At 44.6% G+C, this 27,755-nt stretch overlaps 1 protein-coding gene and 1 long non-coding RNA gene across 2 annotated transcripts in view; one reads left to right on the forward strand and one right to left on the reverse strand.

The window, feature by feature from the left end:
• Nucleotides 1-9,202: 9,202 nt before the first annotated feature.
• LOC147419312 (CDPK-related kinase 5-like) overlaps nt 9,203-27,755 on the reverse strand; it is a 42,789-nt gene continuing 24,236 nt past the window's right edge. Inside the window, exons 10-11 of the mRNA XM_086506401.1 lie at nt 10,318-10,482; nt 9,203-9,718 (exon numbers count right to left, since the gene is read on the reverse strand). Of these exons, the coding sequence (XP_086362527.1) occupies nt 9,581-9,718; nt 10,318-10,482 (303 nt within the window). The 3' untranslated portion in view covers nt 9,203-9,580. The remainder of the gene's footprint in view (nt 9,719-10,317; nt 10,483-27,755) is intronic.
• LOC147419313 (uncharacterized) overlaps nt 9,603-27,755 on the forward strand; it is a 39,782-nt gene continuing 21,629 nt past the window's right edge. Inside the window, exon 1 of the long non-coding RNA XR_015187203.1 lies at nt 9,603-9,739. This is a non-coding gene — a long non-coding RNA (uncharacterized LOC147419313). The remainder of the gene's footprint in view (nt 9,740-27,755) is intronic.

Here is a 27,755-nt window from a genome sequence, read left to right on the forward strand (position 1 = left end):
TAAAAGAAACATTTACATTTGCTTACTCTAGTGTAGCATCGTAAGCATTGACAAGGTTCATTCTATCCTTAGTCTTTGTTCCTTGAATCATCTAGCATTTTCAATCATCTAGCATTTTCAAAAGGATAAAGTTTGAATTTAATAAGATATCATCGGATAATCTTACCATGCCGTAGTACCTTATCCTCATGTCAAAGTATCGCTTTAGGTTGTAGCACCTCTTCTTGATCTTTGATCTCTGGGGGGTCTTCAATGATTGGGTTTGTTGGTGGCTCTCCTTTGTAAGGCTTGAGTAGGTTCACATGAAAAGCATAGTGTATGAGCCAATGGTTGGGCAACTTAATTTGATAGGCCATCTCATTGATTGGTCTTAAAATTTGAAAAGGACCATAGTATCTTTTTGCTAATTTAGCATAATACTTTTGGTGGCCCGTAGGATTTTTGCTCGTAGTTTGCCTTAATCGAACCTTGGGAAACTTAGGTAAGACCCAACCACTTTCTTTGAATGTTAAGGCCCTTCTATGCTCTATAGCAATAGTTTTTGCCTTTGTTGGGAGATGGATATAGCCTCCTTAATCTTTTGGAAAGATTCTTGTAGGTCTCGGCTATACTCATCAACAGCAGCGAAGATCTTCCTATGTACCTTAAGTAGCAAGGGAATTTTAGGTCTTCCCTCTAAGATTTCAAAAGGTGCCTTTCCTATAGTAGTATTGACAGTGTTATTGTATGCATACTCTCCAAGTGATAGATACCCATTGGGAATGTTGATCTACTTTGGTAACATAGGTTTTAAATAGATCTAGAATCCTAAGGTTGGCTATTTCACTTTGGCCATCCGTTTGTGGGTGATACGCCGAAGAGAAATTAGGCCTAGTACCTAGATTCTCAAAGAGACCCTTCCCAAAATTATTGGCCATTCAAGGATCTCTATTCGACACTATTGATGATGGCAAGTGTTTAAAAATTTGGGATATGGAGAGGGTTTCCATTGGGTGTGCCTTAATAGTCTTTTTGGCATGTATAAAATGTGCTTGTTTACTAAACCTGTCTACTATTGTCCATAGTCTTGTATTCCCATGGATGGACTTAGGCAATCCAAAGATAAAATCCATGGATGTGCTCTCCCATGGTGAATTAGGAATTGGCAAAGGCTGGAGCAATCCAAGTTGCTTCCCCCTATCATACTTTGTCTTTTGGCATACCACACATTTTGACACATAGTCTTGTATGTATGTCTTCATGGTAGGCCAATAGAAACATGTCTCTACTCCGCGAAGGGTAGGTTGAATCCCTCAATGCCCCGCATAGGGAGGAGCATGAGATTCATTCATCACTTTCTTACAAAGAGAGTGAGTAACACATAGCCTATTGCCATAGAGAAGATAACCATCCTGCAAGGTCACTTTCTTACAAAGAGAGTGAGTAACACATAGCCTATTGCCATAGAGAAGATAACCATCCTGCAAGGTCAATGATTCTTCTTTCTTCCCTAAGGCAAGGGCTGAAATTACATCTTAGAAATCGGGGTCAGTAGCATACTCATCTATCATAGAAGATAGATCATTGTGAGTTGCTATGGACACCGCATTGGCTCTTGGCCTTCGTGATAGTGCATCAATTACTTGATTGTGCTTGCCAACAATTTGAGCAATATGAAAATTGAATTGCAAGAGAAAATTTTCCCACCTCATTTGTTTCTCGGAGAGCTTGGTTTGCATCATGAAGTACTTAAGACTTTGGTGATCCGTACGTAGGATGAATAGAGTCCCAAAATGATAGTGCTTCCATGTGTCGAGGGTATGTAGGACAAGTAGTAGCTCCTTCTCCTAGATGCCCAATACTCACTCGTCGAAATTGAGTCTTTGACTCTCATATGCTATGGCATGCCCTTGAAGCAAAACTGCTCCAAGGCAATCTCCACAAGCATCACATTGGACCTCAAATGGTTTTAAGAGATTCGGTAGTGTAAGCACGGGTTGAGAACTAAGCTTTTCAAAAGCACTTTGCTCTTTAGCAGTCCATATTTACTTAACATTTTTCTTGGTCAAGTCATGTAGTGGTCGTGCTATTTGGGAGAATTTAGCTATGTAGCGTCTATAGTATGCACACATACCAATAAAGCTTTGTAGCTCATGTAGATTTGTTGGATTGGGCCATTCTTTTATTACCTCAAGCTTGGATGGATCCATATGGATACAATCTTGAGAGATAATATGACCTAAGTATTGAATCTCTTAGAGGAGAAATTCACTCTTTTTTTGGTTAATGAAAAGTTTATTCTCCCTCATAGCTCAAAAAACTACCTGGAGATGTTGCTTATGCTCCTCCAAAGATTGGAGTAGATGATAAAGTCATCGAAGAACACTCCAATGAACTTGCGGTAGGGTCTAAAGATTTTCTCCATTAGGCGGTTGAACGTGGCTGGAGCATTTGTCAAACCAAAAGGCATGACAAGATATTCATAAAGACCAAACATTGTACGGAACGCGATCTTTACAATACCTTCATTCACTATCCTTATTTGATAATAGCCACTTTTAAGGTCAATCCTACTCAAATAGGTTGAACCTTGTAGCTTATCAAACAGGTCTTCTACCCGCAGTACAGGAAATCCGTTTTTGATAGTGATACAATTTAGTGCTCGATAGTCCACTCACATGTGGTATGTGCCATCTTTCTTTTGCACTAAAAGGACTAGAGAACAAAAGGGAGAGAGCTACGCCTCCCCATACCAGCTCATGCACTTGCTTCATAATCTCCTCTTGTTGAGATTGAGAAACTCTATAAGGAGGTTTATTAGGCAGTGAGCTTCTAGGTAGAAGCCTATCTTTGGTCATCATCCCCTTATTTTGGAGGTAACTCCATAGGATGTCATCGATATTTAGAAATTTAGACAAGTTTAATTCTTATTGATTCCTACCACTTTGTTTTGTTAAAAAATTATCATCATTTAGAGACTCTTTGACAAAAATTATGTACGAGGAAACTGAGCTTTTCATTGACTTATCAAAAGTAGGTGAATTCACAAGTGGTATAGTACGAACGAACTCATTAGCATCTATATACATGCTCTTTCCGTGTAGGTGAAGTAGATTCTCCTTTCATGGAACTTCATGTTGGCAGCCATGCGGTTGAACTAGGATAACATCCTCATGTTGGAGAGGAGAGATGAAAAAGTCTTCTTTGTCGACGTAGTTTTAGACATGAAGCCTCAACTTCCCAATCAAGGGAATAACAGAGGCTTGTTGTCCCTTGAAAGCCCCATCAATAGTTACAGTATCTCCCATCTCGAAAGCTCGTATGCCTAGCTTTGTGGCCAACTCTGTTGATATGAAGTTGTGAGTACAGCCATGATCAAATAGGATGAAGGCATCATGCTCCCTCACCTTCCCCCAAGCATATGAAAGGGACGATCCTTTGCAATAAGAATCGTCTTTTGGAGCTTTGGCCGTGGAAGATGTAGGAGTCTCATTGCGGGCATTTCTTTTGGGGCAAGAACGATAGCCATGTCCTTGCTCCCACATTTAAAGAAGCTTTCTCCTTGGTCTTGTTGTTGTTGTTGGAATTGCCTTGGGAAGAACTTTGAGCATTGTTCTTCCCCTTTGCATCATTTCATTCTTTGTTTTCCATGGGCTTGGCATTCCTTTAAGCCCCTTGCTGGAAATTGATACGAGATGTAACCATAGTGTGGTGGATGTATTTGGTGATAGAACCACGCCATTGGGAGTTGACATACTTGGCCATTTCTTTAGGTAATCCCGCACAAAATTGTTGCTTTTGCTCGGCGAAGTCTATCTTCTAAAAGGTTGTAGCTTTGAGATGTAAACCCCAAAACTTGTCTACATATTTGTGGATATACTTGGGGGAAAGTAACTTCAAACTCCGCTATTCGGTGAGCACTTTATCTTTGGCGTCGCTTGCAAGAAATTGCTTCATTATGGAAACTCGTAGAGTTTTCCATGTCCTTGGGGCTTCGCCATTTCCGTGGAGACTAGCCCACCACTGATGAGAAGATTTTTGAAAGTGCATAGCTACATTGTGTAGCTTGGAGGAATCTGTGAAGGCCTCGTCTCCAAAGGCCGCATCAAATTGTTGGAGATGAAGGCCAATACTTTGTCAGTAGCACCAAAGGTGCCATCATATGTGAGAAAAGAGATACTCTTTCCTCCCTCTTTGAGCTTGCTAAGCTTTTGGGACCTTTTCCAAGCAGAGTGGGATTTGCGATGTCCTCTTCTCTTGTATTCTCTAGGAGAATAATCGCTGCTCTCGTCAGAAGAGGAGGAAGGTGAAGAAGAAGGAGAAGAGGGTGACCTCTTTCTTGTCTTTTTCTTCCTTTGTTTCCTCTCTTTCCTTTCGGAGTGACAAGGAGAAGGACTATAGGATGATCTTTTCCTCTTGGGAGGAGTAGCAGATTGTCGAGACCGCCGTCTTCATGGAGCCACATCTTCAAAGGAATTCGGAGATTTACTTCTTTCTCATTCACTGGATTCCTCCTCTTCTCTTATCGGAGAGAGTCTTCTTTTGGAAGCCTCAACAAGAGGCTTCCTAAGATCTCTCTCTTCTTGGAGAGGTAGGGAAATCCCATAAGCACAAATTTGTTGGGTAACATCGGCTTGCAAGGCAGGGTTGCCCATAGCTTGTTTCAACCTAGTAACAAGATAGTTCACAAACATTGGCGCATCATCAGTAGCACCTTCATGTGCAAAATCAAAGTTGCCAATATTCATTCTACCCTCTTTATTATTGTCACCCATGCTAATTAAACTTATGTGCATGCTACTTTGTGCTTTTGTACCCTCAAAATCCTTAGTTGCTACTCTTCTTTACGCAGTCACACCCGTGGTTTAGAGACTGTTGATTGCAAAAAATAATGGAGAGGGTCTAACATTGCTCGATTGATTATGGTTTTTGTTGGGCCTTCTAGTAGATCAATAATGGTTAAGCCAAAGGCAAGCCCCGAGAGATTCCATTATTAACTCTATAGTTCCCAACGGTGTACCTCAAACTAGGTCAACACAAGATAATAGATCGTTGTCTCACTTACCCTCTTGCAATGAACATGTCCAACCTTTCATGGACAAGTTAAGGACCTCTCTTCTTAAGCAAGAAAAGAGAAACCAATAGCTCTGATACCAATGTAATGGAAATGGACTATGAACATTGAGAATAACAGAATTAAGAAAACTGTAGTGAGCATTTTTATGAGAATACTTTGAGAAAATAGAGGGTGAACTTGATTAGAAGTAGCAACATAACCATTATACGTAATTAACTTGGCATGAACAATACTCTGAGAGAGAATTAGAGAACTTGACAACAATTGAGGACCGGATTTATGTGGAGCCAGTCCCCCCTCCCAAAGGCTTTTGTATTATAGCTTCTCCCATAAAGAGAGACTTGGTACAATACAATCTTTGTGTTCCTTGAGACCTTGATGGTGCAATGAAGATAGAGAGATTCATGCACCACATTATACCCATAACCTAGCTAAATGAAAGCATTAACTTGTCCTTGGCCTCAGTCCCAAGACCTCAAACACCTTCAAAGTGGAGAGATCTAGCAAGGAATGAGGGTAGGGAAGAGGAAGAAGAAGTATTCTTACAAGAAAGACATAGACTCCTCACTTGATAATACTCTTGTTGCTTAGCATAGCATAATAGTATAGTAATGGAGATGAAGAAGATGGAAAGCTTGCACTTTGGAGCATGGCTCTTGGTTGGATTTGCATTCCATAGCCAAGAGTTGTTGGTGTAAGCTCTCAACCTCTCAAGCTTGGAGAAGGAGATGGAGTCTTTCTCAACACACAATGAGAATGAGTGTGTATGTGAGTGCATGAGAGAGGGTATATGGGCAAGCACACCCTCTCCTTGCTTCAGTCGACCCCCTCTTTTAACTCTTCCTTGATGGTGATTGGACCTCCTCAAGCCTGGCCAATCACATGATTTGTGCATATCAAGCAACAAGGGTAGCATTAAGACAAGTGTCCTTCATAACCCTTTGAGAGAGAGTTCTTGAATAATGCTTGAAAATTTATTTAAAAAACTAAAATCTTATTGGACCCCTTTAGAGGCCAACCAATAGACTTTAGGCACTACATGAGGGCAGCATGTGTAGGTGCTTGACATGTGTCCTTGTTGCCTCTTAGGTATTAGGCTTGCCTAGAGTGAGTGAGTGTGTTCTCTCTCATGCCCCTAGCTTTAGGGCTCGCCCGCCCTTCTTGTAGGGATCATGGTTGACTTGCACACCTCAAGCATGACAAGCACCTCAACCACCTTCGTCATCAAGCATGCCAAGCACTCAAGCACCTTGGCCATCAAGCATGACGAGCACCTCAAGAACCTTAGTCAGCTCAAGCACGACAAGCACCTCAAGCACCTTAGTCAGCTCAAGCACCTCAATCACAAGTCTAGCTTGTCTAAGGTTTAAAATACCCTAAGGTCCTAGGTGTAAGGACTTTTAACACTAACTTTTGGAGGTCTTTAATGAAGCTAACCCTAAGGTCTTTCAAGCTCCATTAGCTAGCATTGCTCTTTAGCAAACCATCTCTCATTTGGACCCATTGACTTTGGTAGATCCATAAGCACATGTCTATATTCTAACTCTTGTTCCCGTTTATTCTCCCACATTAAATGGTCAGTTTAATATGAGAAAATCATTTGGATAGTTAGATATTAGATTTTATGACATTCAGTGTGACTTGCGAGCATATTTATGAAAGATCCTACCAAGAAGCATTAGGAGGTAGTGAAGGGTGTGATGAGATACTTAAATGGTACAAAAGGGTTGTGCATTTGCTTTGGAGGCAAAGGAATATGCGTAGCTAGCTAGACATATGAAGATTTTGTATCAAATGTGAACAATAGAGGTCTAAAACAAGTTATGTTTTTACATTCACTGGTGGTGCAATTTCATGGCGATCTTGTCTGCAAGTTTATATGTTTCTGTTACCATAGAAGCAAGTTATGTTGCAACATCAAATGATAGCATATGGATTATTGGTCTAATGGAATCAATGTAGAGCTTCCAATTTTGCATTGTGATAATCAGAGTACTATCCGATTAGCATGGAATCTAGTGTTTCATGCAAAGAGAAAGCGTAATGATGTGATGTATCACTTCATTCGTGGGGTGCTTGAGGACAAGTGCACAAAGCCTGTCAAGATTCACACAATGATAACCCTACTAATCTACTAACCAAAGGTCTACCTTCTGAGAAGTTTGCGCAATGTGAGTGCTTATAACCATTGGGGAGAGATATAGACTCTACATACCTTGTAGTATATATGTCCATAGCTTACTTAAAGGCACATTGGTCTTTGAGTGGAAGCTTTTTGGGGTTAAAGGGCCACTTTGTAGACATTAATAAACATTTCATTTCATTTCATTTTTGCCCAACTGATTGTGTCCGATCACCCAAATCATAACCTTAACCAACCAATCTTTTCTTATCACATAATGGAAAGCAATAAGCCCCATTGCAGACCTCTAGATTGCTGCAAGAGCTCCACCACACGTAGTAACCCTTGCCTGTCTCTCTCTCTCTCTCTCTCTCTCTCTCTCTCTCTCTCTCTCTCTCTCTCTCTCTCCCCCCCCATCCATGCATGGACACTACATCCTTCAAGAGCCAATGTAGGAAATCTTGCCAAGTGTCACTGCGTTTACTGAAATCATTGTCATTGCATTCTTTCTCTCTCTCTCTCTCTCTCTCTCTCTCTCTCTCATGTGTTGAATCTCCTGTGACTTGTGGTTTAGCTACCCCTAGCTAGCTGCTTAGTTCACGCCTACCAGCTTAAGATCCCATAGTACTTTATTTTATCAGTTTATCATTTTTTCATTTCATTTTGTTACTCTGACTTTGTATCGATTCACCACATGGTAACGCTCTGGTCTCATAGGTCATTTTGGCCTTTTGAAGACGTTAATATAACATTTCATTTCATTTCATTTCTCTCTCTCTCTCTCTCTCCCTCTCCCCGTTTTTCACACATGAAGGCTACCTATGGTTCCCTTTCTCTCCTTCTCTATCTTAGAGGTGTAGTTCACTCGAGCATCTGTTGATACATGTTCAATCGAAATGTCTTATTTCTTATATGGATAACATGTAGGCTGCTTGATTGCTTCACCCCTTCTTTGTGAGACATTACATGCGAGACTGATTCCTTCCCTATAATTGTACTTTTTAGGCTCGCGAGGTCACTATGTATAAATTTTCTATATCGCGTACGTTCAAGGGTTATTTTTAAAACCCCTTATCTGTGAATTTTTCACAAATAAAATACATCCTTTTCCTATTCATTCTAGAAATGTTTTTTCCAATTCCATTTTATGGTACCTTGTGTATGTGAAAATGTAAAAAAAAATAAAATTTAATAATCCCTTTTGTTGCACTCACGTGATAGTAACATAACTATTAAGTGAACCCCCTTAGTTTTTAGGGAAAAAAAATAATTTAAAAACCCCTTTTGTTGCACTCACGTGATAGTAACACAATTATTAAGTGAACCCCCTGAGTTTTTAGGGCTCCCACCTCTTGAAAGAATTGAAATCTCTTATAGTTTTTTCTTAGCTAGTGGTCACATCCTTTTAAATAGAAACTTACAAATGCATTTTTAAAGCTCACCATATTGAGTATGCCCACTTTCTTATGTTGAATGAAGCCTTGCTGCACTCTCCCTCTTACAATCATAGCATTTAAAGATTGACAAAATTGCAAAGACAAGCAAGAACATTGTTTTTTCTTTATAGACTTATGCAAAAACTACCTAAAAGTAAAATCCATTTTGCAATCCTTATTTCTCTAGCCAAACTAGGTATACCTAATGGCTTTAAAATAAATATGTTCACTACTTACATTGAGTGAAAGGACCTCTAAACAGAAGAAACCGCTAAAGGAAAATTAAGCAAATAAAAACACAAATGTAGTAATGTGCAATGGACCATCTATAAACAAAAAAAGTCTTTTGACTTTTCATTTCCAAAATTCACCCTTCATTTATGTCCTTTCGATGTTTTGAAAGGTTTTGTAAGTTTTCGAGAGTGGGGAGACGTAATAGGTTAAAAACCAAGATTTATGCTAAAATCTAAATTATTAACGAAGATTTATACCTATGATGCTCAAATTTTGATGTTGCAAAGCAAGGTCCAATGGAATTATATTGAAATAAAATTAGAATACATTTCACAGTACATGGTAGGTTTAGACAAATAAGCAAGTAGAATTTGTTACGAGTTGGATAAAGTGACCTAGCCAACTGCTTATTGCATTACACGAGTCTCAAAAATTGACACTCCTAGTAGCCGACAAAGCCAATGAGCTTTTTGATGGAGGAGTTGGAGACCTGACATACAACATGACACATATAATTATAGATTTTAGAGTTGGGGGGGGGAGCTTTCATGTTCGTGGGAACAATACTAAGATACTTGTCCGTCCCCCGAGAGAGAGAGAGAGGGAGGGAGGGAGGGAGGGAGGGAGGAACAATCCCAAAGATCAATTGACGGGGATTAAACTCGAGACGTGTTCGCGAGAGAGAGAGAGAGAGAGAGAGAGAGAGAGAAGCTTTTTTAAGTAAGCAAGAGCTTACTTAAAGCAAGAGCTTAGTGAAGCCTCACTAAGCAAGACCTTAGAGAAGCCTCGTAAGCTAAGCTTGCCATCGTCGAGCCTCACCCATTCGTGAAGAAAGGTGCTCGCGGGAACTGTCTCCAGGACGCACATTTCCTGCCATACACCCACTTACAAGTAAGAAAACTCCTTTTTTCTGGTCTTTGGCTTTAAATGCAGAAGCATTCATTTTACCATAAAGACAGAAACAAATTGCGAGTTTTAAACACCATGGATTAGTTCTGGATCTTCCATTCACTCGTGCTTTTGATACCTACACACACAACTAACTACAATACTTTTTGCATGCATACACACATTATCACATTCTGCCGCAAAGGCAGAGCAATGTGCATCTGATTGTCGTAGATAGTAGGTTTTGGGCGGCTTTATTTCCGTTTTGTTCAGTTACACCATGAATCAGTTTTTGGGTGTAATAGAGAAGGGTTCACCAAGCTTACAACAAGTTCAGCTACACATTTGCCATTACATGCAGAGCTGCTTGTGGTACCTACTAAAATGACATACACATTCATCGCCTAACCAATTGAGACTTACCCAGGCATACAGCCAATTGACATATACATTTTTTCAAAACAGGCTGGAGGAGTATGATGTTTCAACAAAGCCTTGACCCCTAGGAGCTCTCCATTCTTTAGTTGATTGTCTCAACAATCCAGTTTTAAAACACATAATGAAACACGTAACGGAAGTACCTTAGCCAATTCTTCGACTGATACGACACGGTTTCCCTTCTTGTCGAAATGCTCGTATGCTTTTTTCACAATGTCTTCCCAGTTATCCATAAGCTCTAGTTGGTGAATGTTCACAGCAGCAGCACAGAACTCATGGAAGTACATCTTCGAAGTAAGGGCTTGCATCTAATAAGAACATCCCAGTTTAGTTCTGACTAGAGGAAGTGCTTGAAATTGAAGAGTTTTAGCAAACATCAGCCATAATCAGATAGATGGAAATTCACACAGCAAAATGGTTCAAAATTTTGAACTTTGTTTATAAAAGTAATCACAGCAAACAGAAACTGAAGGCTGAGTACTCATTGTGGAAATTCATTTCGCAAGCAGCAGATTGTGAGAAAAGAAAGGTTCATCTATTCTGAGCTAGGACCGCATGCAGTTTCAGCTGAATAGCAAGGCTACTTTTGGAATGCCAACTAAAAATCTTGCGGCATGCAGGATTTCGGAGCTTAAAACTAAGCTTAGCTTATCTCAAAGCGAGTTGAAATGTTAAGAAGTCGGTCTTCTCTAGCGTGGAACTTTGATGAGGCAGAGATCAGTGCCAATTTACATGTCTTTCCTTCAATAGGAAAGATATTATCTATGCAGTGTATACAGTATTCCATTTGGTTTTTTAATTCTTCTTATTTAGTGATCAGCTTGCCATTTTGAGCAACATGGATTGACGTTAAGAAAAACTTGTGAAAGTTGGATTAGCTTTGAGATACCTAACTGACATAGTTCTGTTGTTTCTGGGATTTTGAAACCTTCTTAAAAACCCACCAGGTTTCCGAAACTTGAACCTAATTCTTGAACCAGTCAGTTTTCAGGCTTGTGATATGGGTGGGTTTTTGATGTTCCACATTGGAAGTGAATAGATCTCTCTGCAAGAGGCCAACTTTTCTTTTGGTGCGCATCCTTTTGTGGGCCTGAGAACAGATTTCAATACTTGCCATCTCTTCATGAGCAAATAAGTCATAGAGGTCACATTTGTCTTCATAATTTACTCTTGCATTGTAGTTTGTTTGTCGTAGTTGACCATATCATTGAAGACTTGGTAGTTTGTCATGCATGTTGTGCACACTTAGCAATGTGGTTTCTGGAAATTGCAAGAATAAATTTTAGATTCGAGGTTTTAAAATTATTGATCTTGTGAATTGTGACATGTATACATAGTAGCTAAAATAGGCGTAGTTTATTTAAAGTACAATACTCCACGTTTTCAAACGTACTGGACGCACTATAGATAAAAAACCGTGGACCTTTTTGAAGGTCAGTACCAAGCCTTTAATTAAAAGGGGCTTTGAAAAAAAAGCTCTGTAAGTAAGGTGGGAGTCACATTGAGTTTTAAGTCTTTACACATTTCAATTTTCAATCAAGTTACGTGCAAAACTAGATCTTTAAGTGGGTTACCTATACTTATTATCCGCAAGAAAATATACTTAAAAAAAAAAACTAATGTATATTATTTTGTCCACGAAAAATACGTCTAGTACATGTATTATATACCCCGTATTATATGTCCCATCGCGTACAGTAGTTGCTATGTATGTATAAATGATGACTTCTTACTTTACAAGGGACAATGCACACCCGTTTTATGTATTGATGAACTTGCCAAAAGAGAAAAAATTGCCTCTTGTATTTATTCTTCTAGGGTTACCAAGGAGGTTCTCACGCAATGGAAGTATGCAGTCCTCAAAATGGCTTCTTTGAAACTAGCAAGCCGCTTCAAGTATGTTTGTCTGGAAAGAATAGCTTCTATCCTTTATGCTCTTTGGTACTTCTATCATGGTCTTCTCATCGCTTATGTAGATAAGGAAGCACAGTTTCATGCCATTTTTGCACAAGGGAAGAAATGTTCGCATGGTGAAGAGAAGCATGTGTGCGCCAAAATAGAATTCGGGCCACTCGACAAGTCATTGACGACTTCATAAGTTGAAAGTGAATAGGAAACTGAACCATAAGCGGCATAGTGGACACATGACAGCAGGAGAGCAACCTGTTGGTCAACACACACTCCAAAAGGCTGATTCCCAGTTGGAGCCACCCAAAAGAGAGAGGGGAGAAAAGTCTTAGTGACTATGACGTATGTAGAAAGATAAGACCAACCTGACAAAGCTATAAGTGAACTCAAGAGCTCGCTGCCGCTGCCTCCACCCCCTCCCTCTGCACACGTTTCCTGTAGCCCCTCTCCCTCGCTATTGCCCTACCCCCCCCCCCCCCCCCCCCAAAAAAAAAAAAAAAAAACCCGCTCTCGTGCTGCCCTGCCCTACACTCTGCGCAGCCAGCGAGCGCGCAGCCCGCCTCAGCCCTCCGCCCGCCCCTAGCTCTCCCGCCCGTCCGCCCCTTGTGTTCCCGCATACCCCCCCCCCCCCCCCCCCCCCCAAATCCTCTCTGTTAAGCTCGCAGGAGTTTGTCCCTGCAGCCTTCTGGGAGCTTCGCGTCATTTTCGCCTTCTTCGACTCAACAGTAGACACAGAATGGCGGCTTCTGCTCCACCTTAGAGGGACTCCACTGAAGCCCCCTCGCCCGACACCGCGGAGTCGACCCTTCGACTTGCTTTTCGCCAGAAGAGCAAGTGAGCTTGATGGCCTAAGTGGAGCGCTTGCAAGCCACTTCGGTTATCTGTAAGATCATTGGCACTCGGGCCAGTCGGGGCGAGGTACGGGATTTACTACAGGCCCGTCTTCTCTCCGGTGTGGGCCAGATCACCGATGTCCAGATCCTCGGGAGAGGGTACCACCAGGTCGAGTTCGAGTCTGCAGATATGACGACCAAGGTGATTTCGATGAGTCCACTCGGCATCAGAGCAGCTCGAGCTTACTTCCGACATTGGCATCACGGTTTTGATCCTACTATAGACGTGCTCGAGGAGGAGGCAGACTTGCCGATTTCGGTCTATTTCCCAGGCTTGAGGCGAGAATACCATCCCCTCCTACCTAGGATTGGTTCCATGTTTGGGACAGTTCTGGAGTCTCCACGCACGGTAGCTTCAGTTGTGGCCAAGGCCGCAGGTCTACCTACTGTGCGGGTTCTCGTTCGTGACACGCACTCCCTCCCCAAGGTGGTACCGTTGCCTAGGGTGAGTGGGGGATGGATCAGACAAAGTGTCGAGTATTCAGGTCTCCCGAACCATTGTTTCATTTGCAGGCAGATGGGCCATATGGCAAAGGCCTGTCCTCGCAGGAGACCTCGACCACAGCGCATGCGTAGCCTCCCAAGACTGAGCATGCCAAGCAGCCAGATACACAGGATGCATAGGCTGGTACATTGACAGAGACCAGTGAGCAGCCAGTTGATCGTCGGCAGCAGGTGCCTGGCCGCCCCCGTCAGGGGAGAGCTCGCCTCACTGCTCCTAGTGGCTGACCTTCTGCTGCTCAGCAGCACTGGGTTCCGACTGTTAACCGTCCACTTCAGTTCCTCCACCATCGCCTCCTCCTCCCTCAGCCGCTGCCGCCCTGCCTCCCCCACCTCCTCTCTCCCCCCCCCCCCCCCCCCCCCCCCCCCCACCTTCGCCTCCCGCTCCTCCTCTCTCCCCGATGGGACCCACAGCCTCGTCTCTTGATCCTTCCGCCACTCCTCCTAAGACGCAGGGTACTGGACACGCCTCTGCCGCGAGGCGTTCTCTTGGTAGTGCTTTCGCTAGAGCTGTGTGGCTCGAGAGGGACAACCCCACCTGAGGCCGCCTTTTTTGGTGCTCACTTCTCCCTATGCAGCGATCCCTAGAGGTTTGACCAACTTCGACATTCGCAGACGTTGGGACTTCTTCGACTGCATCTTCACTCGGTTTCTGGGTGACTCCTCTCCCGACTTGGAGGAGGCCAGCTTTCGAGTCTACGTCCTCTTTCTTGCAGCTAGAGGCAGTGAAGCCTTGGACACATCGGTGGGTTTCTCCTTTCCGTTGTGTGGTAGGGAACTCACAGAGTGGACCCGCACACAGTCCTTGACTAGCTCCAGACCCAGGCTACTGAGTTCTCACACCACAGGGGACTTAGCAATGACAGATCTGGTGCTGACACTTTGCCTCTTGCCAAGTTCAATGTGACACCTCCAGATGCAGCCCATTGTTGCAGGCATATTGTGGTGCGTTTGTTTGGTGACACTCAGTGCCCTCCGTGTTATGTTTTTGTGCATGAGGATTCTTGGATAGAGGATGTAGCCCTTCGGGCTACACGCTCGGCTTGGGCCTGGGCGGGACAGTCACTTCTTGCGCGCTTGTCTAGAGGTCGTTCGGATGCGGATTACTCCCCATCTAAACGGCCTCAAAGATAGCGAGGTTGGCTGCTGTGGCAACATCTGTTTTCTCTCATTGACTCCATGAGGATCATCTCATGGAATGTGCAGGGATTACGAGGGCCCCAGTTTCAGCGTCAGAGGGGTCTGCTGTCACCAGCGTGTGACTACTATCTATCCTTTTTGTTGATTTCTTTCTTATTATTTATTCATTTTCACTTTTTGAAAACACCCCTCTGGAAATCTAACTGCCCTGCATTGCATAGCTAGTGTGGAACTGTTCAGAGGGAGTCCAGGCCCGAGGGCAAGAGAGCACTAAGGTTGACAAGGAGTATGGTTAGCCAAAGTGGGGTCATTGACTAGCCAAAGTGGAATCCTTTGCTACAGAGGCTACATTTCAGTTCTGGGTGTGGCTGCAGTGTACAAAGGGGGTCAGATGACCTAGAAAGATACAATGGCAGCATCTCCTAAAATTTAGTGAACTGCTATTTTGGGACTTGAAAATGTGTTCGCGTCATTATCTCCGGAATGACAAGGGGAACATTTTATTACTCTGCCGTGAAGTCAACTGGGCAACCGGTCGGGAGATTTTTAGGAGGCAACCCCGAAACAGGAAATGGCCTGTAAATGTGCCAAGTGGCACATTTCTGTGCACTTTCCTCATGCATGAAGAAGTGGCGCTGATTTTAGAGAAGAGAGGCTCATTTTCAAGCTTCTGTCAAGGTTGAGAGCTATGGAGTGCTTCCTTTCTCTCTGATGTACAGTGTGGGGCCAGGAGTGATGCCCTGCACACTACGCACTGCTCTCTCTCCCCTATGGCAATATGTTATGCCCCTCTAGTGGGCTTTTCAATTGATCAATGTACAGTTGTGTGGGTTCATGCGCGATTGCCGAGGCAAGAGCCTCTTGCACAGGTACTGGATTAGCTAGCGGCTAATCCCCTGTAGGTACAGGTGATTCGGAGAGGTTTCACGTGCGAAATCTCGTCCGATTCAAAGGGCAAGTAGCCCTACAGGTGCGGGAGCTCGAGGACTTGCTACGGATGCGACCGGCACGCAAAACGGAGCCCAAAACTGTGAATTACAGCCTGCTGTGTATTTTTTGCAGGTTTAGGGTTTTGGCCCTAAACGGACCCTAATACCCCCAAGAGGTTTGGGGACGCGAGGGGACCGTTGTACAAGTGATCTGGCGCATTTTCGGGGCAGAAAACAGAGAATTCAGCGTGCTGCAGATTCTCGCCAGTTTTTGCAGAAAGTCATCCAATGCGTGGGAATACTGACTGTGAAGGGTCCTAGTACAGTTATGTTGCCGAAATCAGGCCAAAACAGTTGAAATTCAGCCAAGATTGTGCGGGGCAGCTTGTAGGGAACCACAGCGTTTACTCTCTCTTTTAAAGAATAAAGAAATACCTAAAGGTGCGCCTGTTTAGGGGCCAATCTGGTGTCGGTCTTCTCATACAGGTGCAACTAGCAGCCTGTATCCCTTTCCCCTTTTGTTGTGTCTTGAAAGTACAGGTAAAGTGGGCGACAAATTAAATGGGTGAAAGCAAATAAGGTTTAAGTCTAAGGTCTACCGCCCTTTTTGGATTTTACAGGCCGGTTTCATGGTTCCATCGCTGGGATTAAATCACTTTTTCCCATAGAAGTGAGCCTTGGTCAGTTTGGGCTTGAAGACACAGGGGATCATAGACCAGACACAGGAAATTGCAATTATGGTTGACAGACCAGATGATGTGACTGAAGAGGTTTCCTCTTCGCAGGGTCAACAGACACATGAAATGGGTGAGTCTTCAAGACCACCACAAACGGATGATGATATATTCAGGACCAGTTGGCTACTGTTGTGGCTAAGTTCACACAAGTAATGCAGAACCCGAGGTTCTTAGTCTTTCTGCAACCTCCTCTTCCGTCTCAACAAGTTGGGTCACTGTATCATAGCAAGTTGGGTCACTGTATCATATTCAAAAGCCTGTTAAGGCTCAAGCACAAGTGATTCATACTACACAGTCAATGGAAACACCTGTACACTTGACGCAGAACATGCAGTCTCCACAACCTGTGCCTAAGGTGCAAGAACAGGTGGTTGAAATGCCAGTCTTTCAAGCTGTACCAGTTCAGCCAGCCACCTTTCAGTAGCCTATAGCCGGTTCTAATGGGCAGGGAAGCAACCTACAGGCTATGCAACAAGTCTTCCCACCACCTTCAGTACACCCTGGCTATTTTGGAGGTGGATCGGTATTCCAGAGCATGGCTGGTCATGCACCTGGAAATCAGTTTTACACGCCAAGAACAATGTTCAGGGGTGCTCAAACAATGATGCCTAACCCCATGTATGGTGTCACGAGCATGCTACCATGGTTTCAAAGCACTCAGGGCCAATTTGGGATGCCACAGGCAAATTTTGGTATGGCTGGAATTACAAATCAACAGCCAAATATGGCATTTCTAGGTCAACTTAATAGCGGTCAAGGAACACAGATGAACCCTAACAGTGTTCCCATGTTTTAGTCACTTCCATATGACAACTTAACGCCGTTGGAGAAGCCAACTCCGTACAAAGAAGGTGGCAAAGGTGTGGCATTCACGACCTTTACAGGGTTTGATGACAGGAAGAAGGCTCTCTCATTCCTCCAGCAGTTTGACAAGGCCTATGCAGGGGGGAACTTTACAGAGGCTTCAAAGGTCCGCAAGGCAGCCACTTGCTTGACAGGGAATGCGGGACAATGGTGGACAACTTTATTGCTTCAAGGGCAAGCTCCGTCCACGTGGATTTACTTCAAGCAGATTTTTGCAGCAGCATGGTTATCTGATGACTTTGAAGCAGATGTCATGACAGAATGGCACCAGCTTAATGCTGCCACTTGCAAGAATCTAGATGACTACAATCGGAAGTTTTGGAAAGCTCTACTTCCAATAACTTCCTATAGGTTTGTGTCATTGACAGATTAGATTGAAAAATACTGTTGTGGCCTACCCAAAGGATCGAGAAAGTATTGCACGAAGACCAAAGTCACTACTTTGACGCAGCTCATCGAGGTAGCAAACACTGGCAATGGTTTGCTCAAGGGAGAAGATTGTGAATTTAATACTGGCGTCAAGGAAGGATCAACCAAGAAAAATTCAGCGAAGTACGTTCCCAATGAGGTTCCTAAAGGGACTCAGGAGCCAGCCAACGCAGGGAAAGGCAAAGCTACGGTTGAATCAGAAAAGGGACCAGCAAAGAAATGGAAAAGACGTTTTCCTCGCAAGTTGGAAGAGCAAAAGAAGGTCCTGAGGTCAAAGAACAAAAGCTTTATCTGTGAGTAGCCTGGCCACATTGCTTACAATTGTCCTCAAAAGAAAAGGACAGCTGATTCTGAAGACAAGGAGGACAGGAAAGGAAAGAGGCCCATGGCTGGTCTAGTGCCAGATATGGTGGGCGACAAGCCAAATTCAGATGCAAGTGAGCTTTGCATAGCATGGGGAAAGGTCAGGGATCAAACAATGCTTATCTTGTTTGATCCAGGTGCCAAAGCCAACTTCATTTCCCCAGAATTGGCTTCAAAGTTGGGAATCAGACCTGAAGAGATGGGATGGGGTATACAGCAGAGGCAGGTTTGGCATGTCCTGGCCATATAGAGGCTATGACACCCATCATCGGAAAGTTGCGCCTACATATCCAGTCCTATGTAGATGCTAAAGAATTTTACATCATGCCACTGGACGGATGTGATGTGTTGCCAGGTATTCCTTGGTTGTTTCGTGTACAAGGAATCATGGATGCCTACAACAAAAAGATCATTGTACAGAGCAGGGGAAAGACTCACATTCTGGATGTAAAGCTTAAAGGGGAGTCTATTCCCACTGTATCAGCTTTTGCTATTACTTCTGTAATGAAAAAGCATCTTTCTGCGTACTTGGTTTTTGCACGTGAAGTGTCAGATTGTGATGAATCAAATTTATCTGTGTTAGATAAAGAAAGGTCAATGTTTTTACAACAGTATAGTGACTGTTTTTCCGATTCATTACCGTCTCAATTACCGCCAGAGAGACCCGAGGACCATGCGATAGATTTTGTGCCAGACTGTAGCCCACCAAATAAGCCTCCGTACAGGGTTAGTGCGGCTCAACAGAAAGAGATAATGAGCCAAGTACAGGAGCTGTTAGAAAAGGGGCTGATTCAGCCCAGTTCATCTCCATTCTGTTCTCCAGTGTTGTTGGTGCAGAAAAAGGATGGCTCATGGCGTATGTGCATCGACTACCGTGCATTGAACAAGAATACCGTCAAGAATAGGTTCCCTATACCAAGAATTGATGATATTCTGGACAAATTAGAAGCAACAGCTATGTTTAGTAGGATAGATCTAAAGAGTGGGTACCATCAGATCCGCATCAGATCAGGGGATGTGCACAAGATTGCTTTTAGAACAACGTTTGGCCTTTATGAATTTTTAGTGATGCCCTTTGGTCTCACAAATGCTCCTGCTACGTTCAATAGGATGATGGACAGAATTTTCCGTCCACACCAGCAGTTTGTTGGTACATTCTTTGACGAGATGATAGTCTACTCAAAGAATGAAGAGGAGCATAGGCATCACTTGGCCATTGTGTTCAAAGAGCTATGCAGCCATAGGTTGCTCATCAATGCAAAGAAAAGTGATTTTTTTTTGGAAGAGATTTATTTTCTCGGACACATTGTCTCAAAGGATGGTGTCAGAATGGATCCTGCAAAAGGTTGAAGCGATCAAGTCATGGCCAGATTTGAAGATGGTGCACGATGTCCGAAGCTTCTTGGGACTATGCTCCTATTACAGAAGGTTTATTTGAAATTTTGCTGCGATTGCTTCACCTTTACATGCTCTTCAAAAGAAGGCAGTCACCTTTAGATGGACACAAAAAGAGATTTCAGCTTTTAATCTCGTAAAGCAAAAGATGACTTCAGATCCAGTCATTGTGTTGCCAGATCTTAGGAAGTCATTTGTGGTCCAGTGTGACGCCTGTGGTAGTAGCATTGGTGCAATGCTAATGCAAGATGGCAGGGTAGTAGCCTATGAGAGTAGAATCTTGCAAGGGCTAGAAAAGACTATGCAAGTCTATGAAAAAGAACTGCAGGCCGTGATTCATGTGCTCTTAAGTTGGAAACACTACCTGCTAGGTGCAGACTTCGTTGTCCAAACGGATCATCAGACCTTGCGATACTTCTTGACACAGGCAAAGTTATCTGAGAAGCATATGCGATGGGCGAATATCTTGTCCATGTTCCATTTTCAGATTGTGCATGTGGAAGGCAAGAAGAACGTTGTGGCTAATGCCTTGTCAAGGAAGCCACAAATTTCAGCTGTGTCAATTCCTTATCATCATGACCTTGATGATATGAGAGAACAATATGCAAATGATGAAGATTTTGCAAGGGTCTTCGAGCAGCTAATGGATGGACAACGTCATGAACACTATCTTCTCAAAGATGGGTTCATGATGATGCATGGCAGATTGTGTGTCACAAAGCCATTGCGACACAAAGTTATGGAAGAGAGTCATGTCCCACTGTATGCAGGGCATCGTGGTATCGATGCTACAGTTAAAGCGGTTGAGACATTCTTCTACTGGCCTACATTGAGAAGAGATGTGGATGCCTTTGTGCGAGAATGCCTGATATGCCAGAAGGTCAAGTTTGACAGGCAAAAGGCACCAGGGTTATTGCAACCACTACCTATTTCAGATAAACCATGGGAAAGTATTGCTATGGATTTTATCTTTGATCTTTCGAGAATGCAGACAGGAAACGATGGTATTTGGACCATCATTTACAGATTCAGCAAGCAGCTCATTTTATTCCCGTCAGGAAGAAGATAAAGCCAGATCAGATGGCACGCTTGTTTATGAGCAATATTTTCAAGTATCATGGTATGCTACAGTCGATTGTTAGCGACCGTGATCCACGCATGACAAGTTTGTTCTGGAGAGGCTTGTTTGAGAATATGGGCACAACGCTCAAATTCTCTTCGTCATTTCATCCTCAAACAGATGGGCAGTCAGAAGAGGCAAATTCTACTGTCCTAGATCTGTTGAAGTGCTACGTGTCAGAGCATAAAGGAAAGTGGGAGCAGTATTTGCCATTGGTGGAGTATGTATACAATAATACAATGCATTCATCAACTGGCAAGGCACCTTTTGAGATAGTTGAAGGTGGCAAGAAAGTTCCTCCCATACTGCATACAAAGGACAAGATATTTGAAGTAGACAAGTATGTTCAGGACATGGATGAAATGTACAAGAAGGTCAAAGTGGCTTTAGAAAAAAGTCAGGCAAAGCAAAAGAAAGCAGCTGATCGTCACCGTCGTGAAGTGGTATTTTCACTTGGTGATTGGGTGCTTCTATGCTTTGAAAAGGCAAGGTTAAAGAAGATGAAGGGCAAGGAAAGACTGTTTCCAAAGCTCAGCATGCGTTACTATGGACCTTTTCAAGTATGCGATATAATCAATGATGTTGCATATAGGCTGAAATTGCCTGAGAGTTGGGAAGATTCACAATGCGTTTCATGTGAGCCTTCTCAGACCCTATGTGGGTGATGTGCCAGAGGATATGCTAGCTGAAGAACAGCCGGAAGTCGAGGAACTTGACGAGATCTTGGTCCCGGAACAGATTTTGGCACATAAAGAAAGAAAAGTGAAAGGCAAGGTTGCTAGGCGTTACTTGGTGAAGTTCAAAAACTATCCACCAATGGATGCTAAGTGGATGGAAGAAGGTGAACTTGCAGTCACCAACTGTGTTATCACTTTACCTTGAAGCCTTCGATTTGCAACCTACCTTGACCCCTTGACTTTCAAAGCTACATGGATTGTCAGTGTGACAATGGCTTCTGAAAGAAATGATGTACATGGTATTTAAAGTGAGCTCAAATCAAGTACATGTTACATGAATGTTAGAGCTGTACAGATTGTCAGTTTGGCAATTGCTCTTACGGAATGTCCAAAAGTGTGGTTAGTGCTATAGAAGTGAGTATTTCTTGTCAGTTTGTCAAGGATACAGTAATTGCTTCTATTAAAGGGTACATGTGTAACTGCATTCTTAAACTGTCGGTTTGGGTATGCTCGAAAGTGTTACTGGATCCAACGTGTACTAAAAGACAGTGGCAAAATGCGTAGCTACCATTTTGTCATCGAAAAGTTAATGACTCAAAGCAATGACAGAGTGCGAAGCTACCACTATGTCATTGGGACAGTGTTCACACGCAGGCAATACATGTGTCGACGAGGTGTTGAATACACCACGGTTGACAATGAGCATGTACGTGTCGTACATGTGTCGATAGGTGTTGAATACACCAGTGTTGACTGTGAGCATGTACGACATAGATGCAAACGAGGACGTTTGAGATTTCAAGAGGGGGGTATGTCACCAGCGTGTGACTACTATCTATCCTTTTTGTTGATTTCTTTCTTATTATTTATTCATTTTCAAACACCCCTCTGGAAATCTAACTGCCCTGCATTGCATAGCTAGTGTGGAACTGTTTAGAGGGAGTCCAGGCCTGAGGGCAAGAGAGCACGAAGGTTAGACAAGGACTATGGTTAGCCAAAGTGGGGTCATTGACTAGCCAAAGTGGAATCCTTTGCTACAGAGGCTACATTTCAGTTCTGGGTGTGGTTGCAGTGTACAAAGGGGGTCAGATGACCTAGAAAGATACAATGGCAACATCTCCTAAAATTTAGGGAACTGCTATTTTGGGACGTGAAGATGTGTTCACGTCATTATCTCCAGAATGACAAGGGGAACATTTTATTACTCTGCCGTGAAGTCAACTAGGCAACCGGTCGGGAGATTTTTAGGCGGCAACCCCGAAACGGGAAATGGCTTGTAAATGTGCCAAGTGGCACATTTCTGTGCACTTTCCTCATGCATGAAGAAGTGGCGCTGATTTTAGAGAAGAGAGGCTCATTTTCAAGCTTCTGTCACAGGTTGAGAGCTATAGAGTGCTTCCTTTCTCTCTTATGTACAGTGCGGTGCCAGGAGTGATGCCCTGCACGCTACACACTGCTCTCTCTCTCTCTCCCCTATGGCAGTATGTTATGCCCCTCTAGTGGGCTTTTCAATTGACCAATGTACAGTTGTGTGGGTTCATGCGCGAGGCAAGAGCCTCTTGCACAGGTACTGGATTAGCTAGTGGCTAATCCCCCGCAAGTACAGGTGATTCGGAGAGGTTTCACGTGCGAAATCTCGTCCGATTCAAAGGGCAAGTAGCCCTACAGGTGTGGGAGCTCAAGGATTTGCTACGGATGCGACCGGCACGCAAAACGGAGCCCGAAACAGTGAATTACAGCCTGCTGTGTATTTTTGCAGGTTTAGGGTTTTGGCCCTAAACGGACCCTAATACCCCCAGGAAGTTCGGGGATGCGAGGGGACCGCTGTACAAGTGATTTGGCGCATTTTCGGGGCAGAAAACAGAGAATTCAGTGTGCTGCAGATTCTCGCCAGGTTTTGCAAAGTGTCCGTATGCGTCGGGAAAGTCATCCAATGTGTGGGAATACTGACTGTGAAGGGTACAATTATGTTGCCGAAATCAGGCCAAAACACTTGAAATTCAGCCAAGATTGTGCGGGGCAGCTTGTAGAGAACCACAACGTTTATTCCCTCTTTTAAAGAATAAAGAAATACCGAAAGGGGCGCCTGTTTAGGGGCCAATCTGGTGTCGGTCTTCTCATACAGGTGCAATCTAGCAGCCTGTATCCCTTTCCCCTTTTGTTGTGTCTTGAAAGTACAGGTAAAGTGGGCGACAAATTAAATGGGTGAAAGCAAATAAGGTTTAAGTCTAAGGTCTACCGCCCTTTTTGGATTAAATAGGCCGGTTTCATCCGCTGCGTCAGGAGCTGCAGAGATGCCTTGTGGGAGGTGAGATTGACATTCTTATGCTGCAGGAGCATCATCTTTGTGAGAGCCGCATTTGGCGATGTGGTCAGATTTTGCATGGTCGCTATGAGACTTTTTGGTCAGCTGCTTTTGGACCTGGTGGCATCCAGAGTGGGGTATGTATGACCATTGCGGACTCTTTGCAACAGGCCATTGCGGGCAGGGGGATTATTGTGCCAGGCAGGGCTCAGTGGATTACTATGCAGGTTCAGGGTTGCCTGATGGGCTTCTTGAATATCTACGTGCCCATTGTGGCGAGCGCACGTGCAGAGTTTTGGGCTCACATTGCAGAGTCTCTGCCGCAGGCAGAGCAATGGTGCATTGGGGGAGACTTCAACATGTTGGAGGACCCAACTGACAGGGTTGGAGGTAGCCATACTACTGTGCATGGAGATGAGTTGGCAGCTTGGGAGAGGTTATGTATGACTGCGGGTTTTAGATGTGTGGCAGCATTCTAGCTTTGTGAGACCACCTGATAGCTTGGCCTTCTCTCGTTCGGACCGTCGAGTGGGAGGAATGAATCTATCTCGGATAGATCGCTTCTACACTAGTGATCACTTTTGTGACTTGGGTGGGACCATTGCGGACTCTTTGCAACAGGCCATTGCGGGCAGGGGGATTATTGTGCCAGGCAGGGCTCAGTGGATTACTATGCAGGTTCAGGGTTGCCTGATGGGCTTCTTGAATATCTACGTGCCCATTGTGGCGAGCGCACGTGCAGAGTTTTGGGCTCACATTGCAGAGTCTCTGCCGCAGGCAGAGCAATGGTGCATTGGGGGAGACTTCAACATGTTGGAGGACCCAACTGACAGGGTTGGAGGTAGCCATACTACTGTGCATGGAGATGAGTTGGCAGCTTGGGAGAGGTTATGTATGACTGCGGGTTTTGGATGTGTGGCAGCATTCTAGCTTTGTGAGACCACCTGATAGCTTGGCCTTCTCTCGTTCGGACCGTCGAGTGGGAGGAATGAATCTATCTCGGATAGATCGCTTCTACACTAGTGATCACTTTTGTGACTTGGGTGGGACTGTTGGCATTTTGGCTGGGACTTCCTTTTCGGACCATGCACCAGTGATCCTCACAGTGATTGATAGGCAGAGGAGGGGGAGCACGATGCTACGCATCCCCGAGAGGGTCTTGCTGGACTCTGCGCTCAGAGAGCGAGTGGAGGCTCTTGGGACAGAGAGCTTAGACTTACAGGATTCTCTTGCTGACAGAGTGGCCTCTAGACTTGCTCAGCTTAGTCGTCTCTTCCTTCAGGAGTCTTCGGCTCGCCTGGCCGCAGCGAGAGAGGTGGAGTAGCGTCTCCGACAGGGTGTTGCTTCCCTGCAAAGGATGCAGGAGCAGCATCAGACAGTCCTTGGTTGGAGGAGCAATTGCAGCAGCCTCGCCAGGAGCTCGTCAGCGTAGAGGAGAGGCGCCATGAGTTTGCTTTCCATAGACAGACATCTCAGTGGACCCAGGTGGGTGACAGAGTGACAGGCGCTTTCTTTGAGGCAATGGGACCCCGGCATACGCATGCCAAGGTCAGTCAATTGAGGAGGCCCGACGGGTCAATCGCTTTAGAGCTAGAGGATATGCGTGCAGTTCCTACTGACACTTATCGAGATCTACTGTCTGCAGAGCCCCAGTCAGAGCGCCAGGAGGCATGCAGAGAGCAGGTGTGGGCACAGATGCCTTGTCTTGTGACCGAGGAGATGCGCCAGAGGCTTGAGCTACCTCTTCAGCTAGAGGAGCTACACGAGGCTCTCAGAGCACTCCCCCGTGGTAGCTGTTCAGGTGAGGATGGTTTGACTCCCAACTTTTTCTTGGAGTACTGGGACTTGCTTGGCTCAGATCTTTGCAGTGCTTTTCAATACATCTTGCACACAGGAGAGATGCCTGAGAGCTTGAGTGAGGACCTAATCTACCTCATTCCCAAGGAGGGTGGCTCCTTGGATGAGATTCGACAGTGGAGACCCATCACCATCCTCAACTCATTCTACAAAATTCTTGCCAAGGCTTTGAGTTTGAGGATTCAGCAACTTCTAGAGAGCATTATACATGGGACATAGATAGGTTTTGTCAAGGAGCGTAGTATCCTTAGCAAACATCTTTACTTTTTGGGAGGCTTCTGCTGTCACGTGACACATCCAACCCTATGTGTCCATGGACAAGCTACAGCATGACCAAGGTTCAGTTCAATCAAGTTAGTCTAGAATAGGAAGTGATCTGGCACTTTTGTGAGTGTTCGCAGACCGTGCATGTCCAGACACTTAGAGTAGATGCATATCCTCTGGTTGCACATAGCATGATCATCAGATTTCCATCAGAACCCATCAAGAGCATTTTTACAGTGCATAGACCTATTTTTTCTATTTTTGACATTTTTCGCTTATTATTTTTAAGTGACTTTTGTTGGGAGCTAGGTGGGGCAATTTTGCTAAGTTTGTATATATAAAAACCTAGCGCTAGCACTTTCTGGCAGAAGAGGCAGCAGGAGCACCTTGCTCAACAGGGCAACTTCTCAGCAAGACCCCCACAGAGGCCTAGCGTTTTTGCAAGAGACAGCAGAACCTAGCGTTTTTGGATTCTACCAGCCCTGGCGTTTTACACAGCAGATCAGCCCCAGCGACCCCACACTAGACAACAGATCCCCTAGCGTTAGCAGATTCCACAGCAGGAAAACAATTCAGCCCTAGCGTTTTTGAATTGCAGTTCAGCCCTTAGCATTTTGCAGATCCATCGCGACAAGATCAACAAGAACAAACGTTTTCAGTTTTCAACAGTCAAACATCGCAAAAGAAGTCCCGAACCTCGCAGATCTCACCTTCTCGCAGTAGATTCTCGCCGTACAGTCAGATCCCACAAAGTTCGCAGTTTCAGCCCGGGAAACACAAATTTCAGCGTTTTCAGCACGTCGTCGTTGCATAGTCGCCATCGACATCGTCACTGACATAGAGTCAGAATTCAGCAGATAAAGATTTGCAGATTTCAGCCCTTAGCATTTTCAGATTTCAGCCCGTCTCGTCATCGTCCTCATCGTCGTCGACATCGTCGGCAAGTCCAAGCATTTTAGAGATCTGTGCAATCATAAGTAGACCGCTCTCGCCATGGAGAGAGGGGCCTTTGGGGGAGGGTTTGACAACATTCTGGTGTCGTAATCTTCTCTCTCTATCTCTCAGTCTCATGCACCTTCATTCACAGTGTTCACCACTTTGTTTGTGTCCATTGCACTCTCTCACTAAAGGAACGGAAGGCTCTCCCTTCCGGAAGTAAAAAGAACCCTTGAGCACAGTTCGGAGCACTCAACTTGAGCAAAGTTCAACTTTCACTTCTGCTGCACCTTACATCTGCCCTTGCGGGGCTCTGTGGTGAGGAGCTGGTGATACTTCTTCTCGATTTTGAGAAGGCCTACGATAGAGTTGATTGGGACTTTTTGGAGGGCACTCTACGCAGGATGGGCTTCTCAGATGCTTGGATCAAAGGTGTGTCAGCTCTATACAGACAGGCACACAGTCGGATACTTTTGTCAGGAGGTAGAGGTGATCGTTTCATGCTCACACGTTCGGTCAGACAGGGATGCTTGCTTACTCCCTCCCTCTTTCTGTTCTATGTTGAGGCGATGAGTAGGTTTTTGGTTTCACATCAGGCTGGTTTACGAGGCTTAGCGCTCCCTATGCGGAGAGATGAGCTACTGGACGCTGAGTTTGCAGACGACTCAGCCTTGTACTTAGATGGCTAGGAGGCCAACCTTCACAGGTGTGAGTAGGCTCTTGAGACCTTTTGTTGTGCATCAGGCGCACTAATCAACTGAAGAAAGACTGTGGCTTTCTCGGTTGGTAGTGCTCCTACGCTTGATTGGATGCCAGGTGAGGGTTTCAAGTGGATATCCCCAGGGACTGCAGTTCGTTACTTGGGTTGTCAGGTTGGCTTGAACTTGTCTCCCGATCAACAGATTGCTCCCCTCCTCCTGTCCGTCACGAGGAAGTTGTTACATTGGAGCTCCGCACGACTTTCTCTGGCAGGCAAAGTTGTAGTGGCCAACTAGGTGTTGTTGGCTACTATGTGGTATATCACTTCTTGTTGGATCTTTTGGAGTTCTTGCATCAGCCAGGTGGAGAGGCTGATCAGGAACTTCCTTTGGTCAGGGCGTTACACTCAAATAGCCCGGGCCAAAGTGGCATGGCAGGTCATCATCCTTCCTTGTTCTCAGGGAGGGTTGGGGATCATAGACCCAACACAGTAGAGCAGCGCTCTTTTAGGGAAGTTCACCGTCAGAGGACTCCTTCTAGGAGAGGAGCCCTTGAAGAAGTTCT

The sequence above is a fragment of the Adiantum capillus-veneris genome, chromosome 29, assembly GCF_014529385.1.
Source record: "Adiantum capillus-veneris isolate H3 chromosome 29, ASM1452938v2, whole genome shotgun sequence".
NCBI classification, from domain to species: domain Eukaryota; kingdom Viridiplantae; phylum Streptophyta; class Polypodiopsida; order Polypodiales; family Pteridaceae; genus Adiantum; species Adiantum capillus-veneris.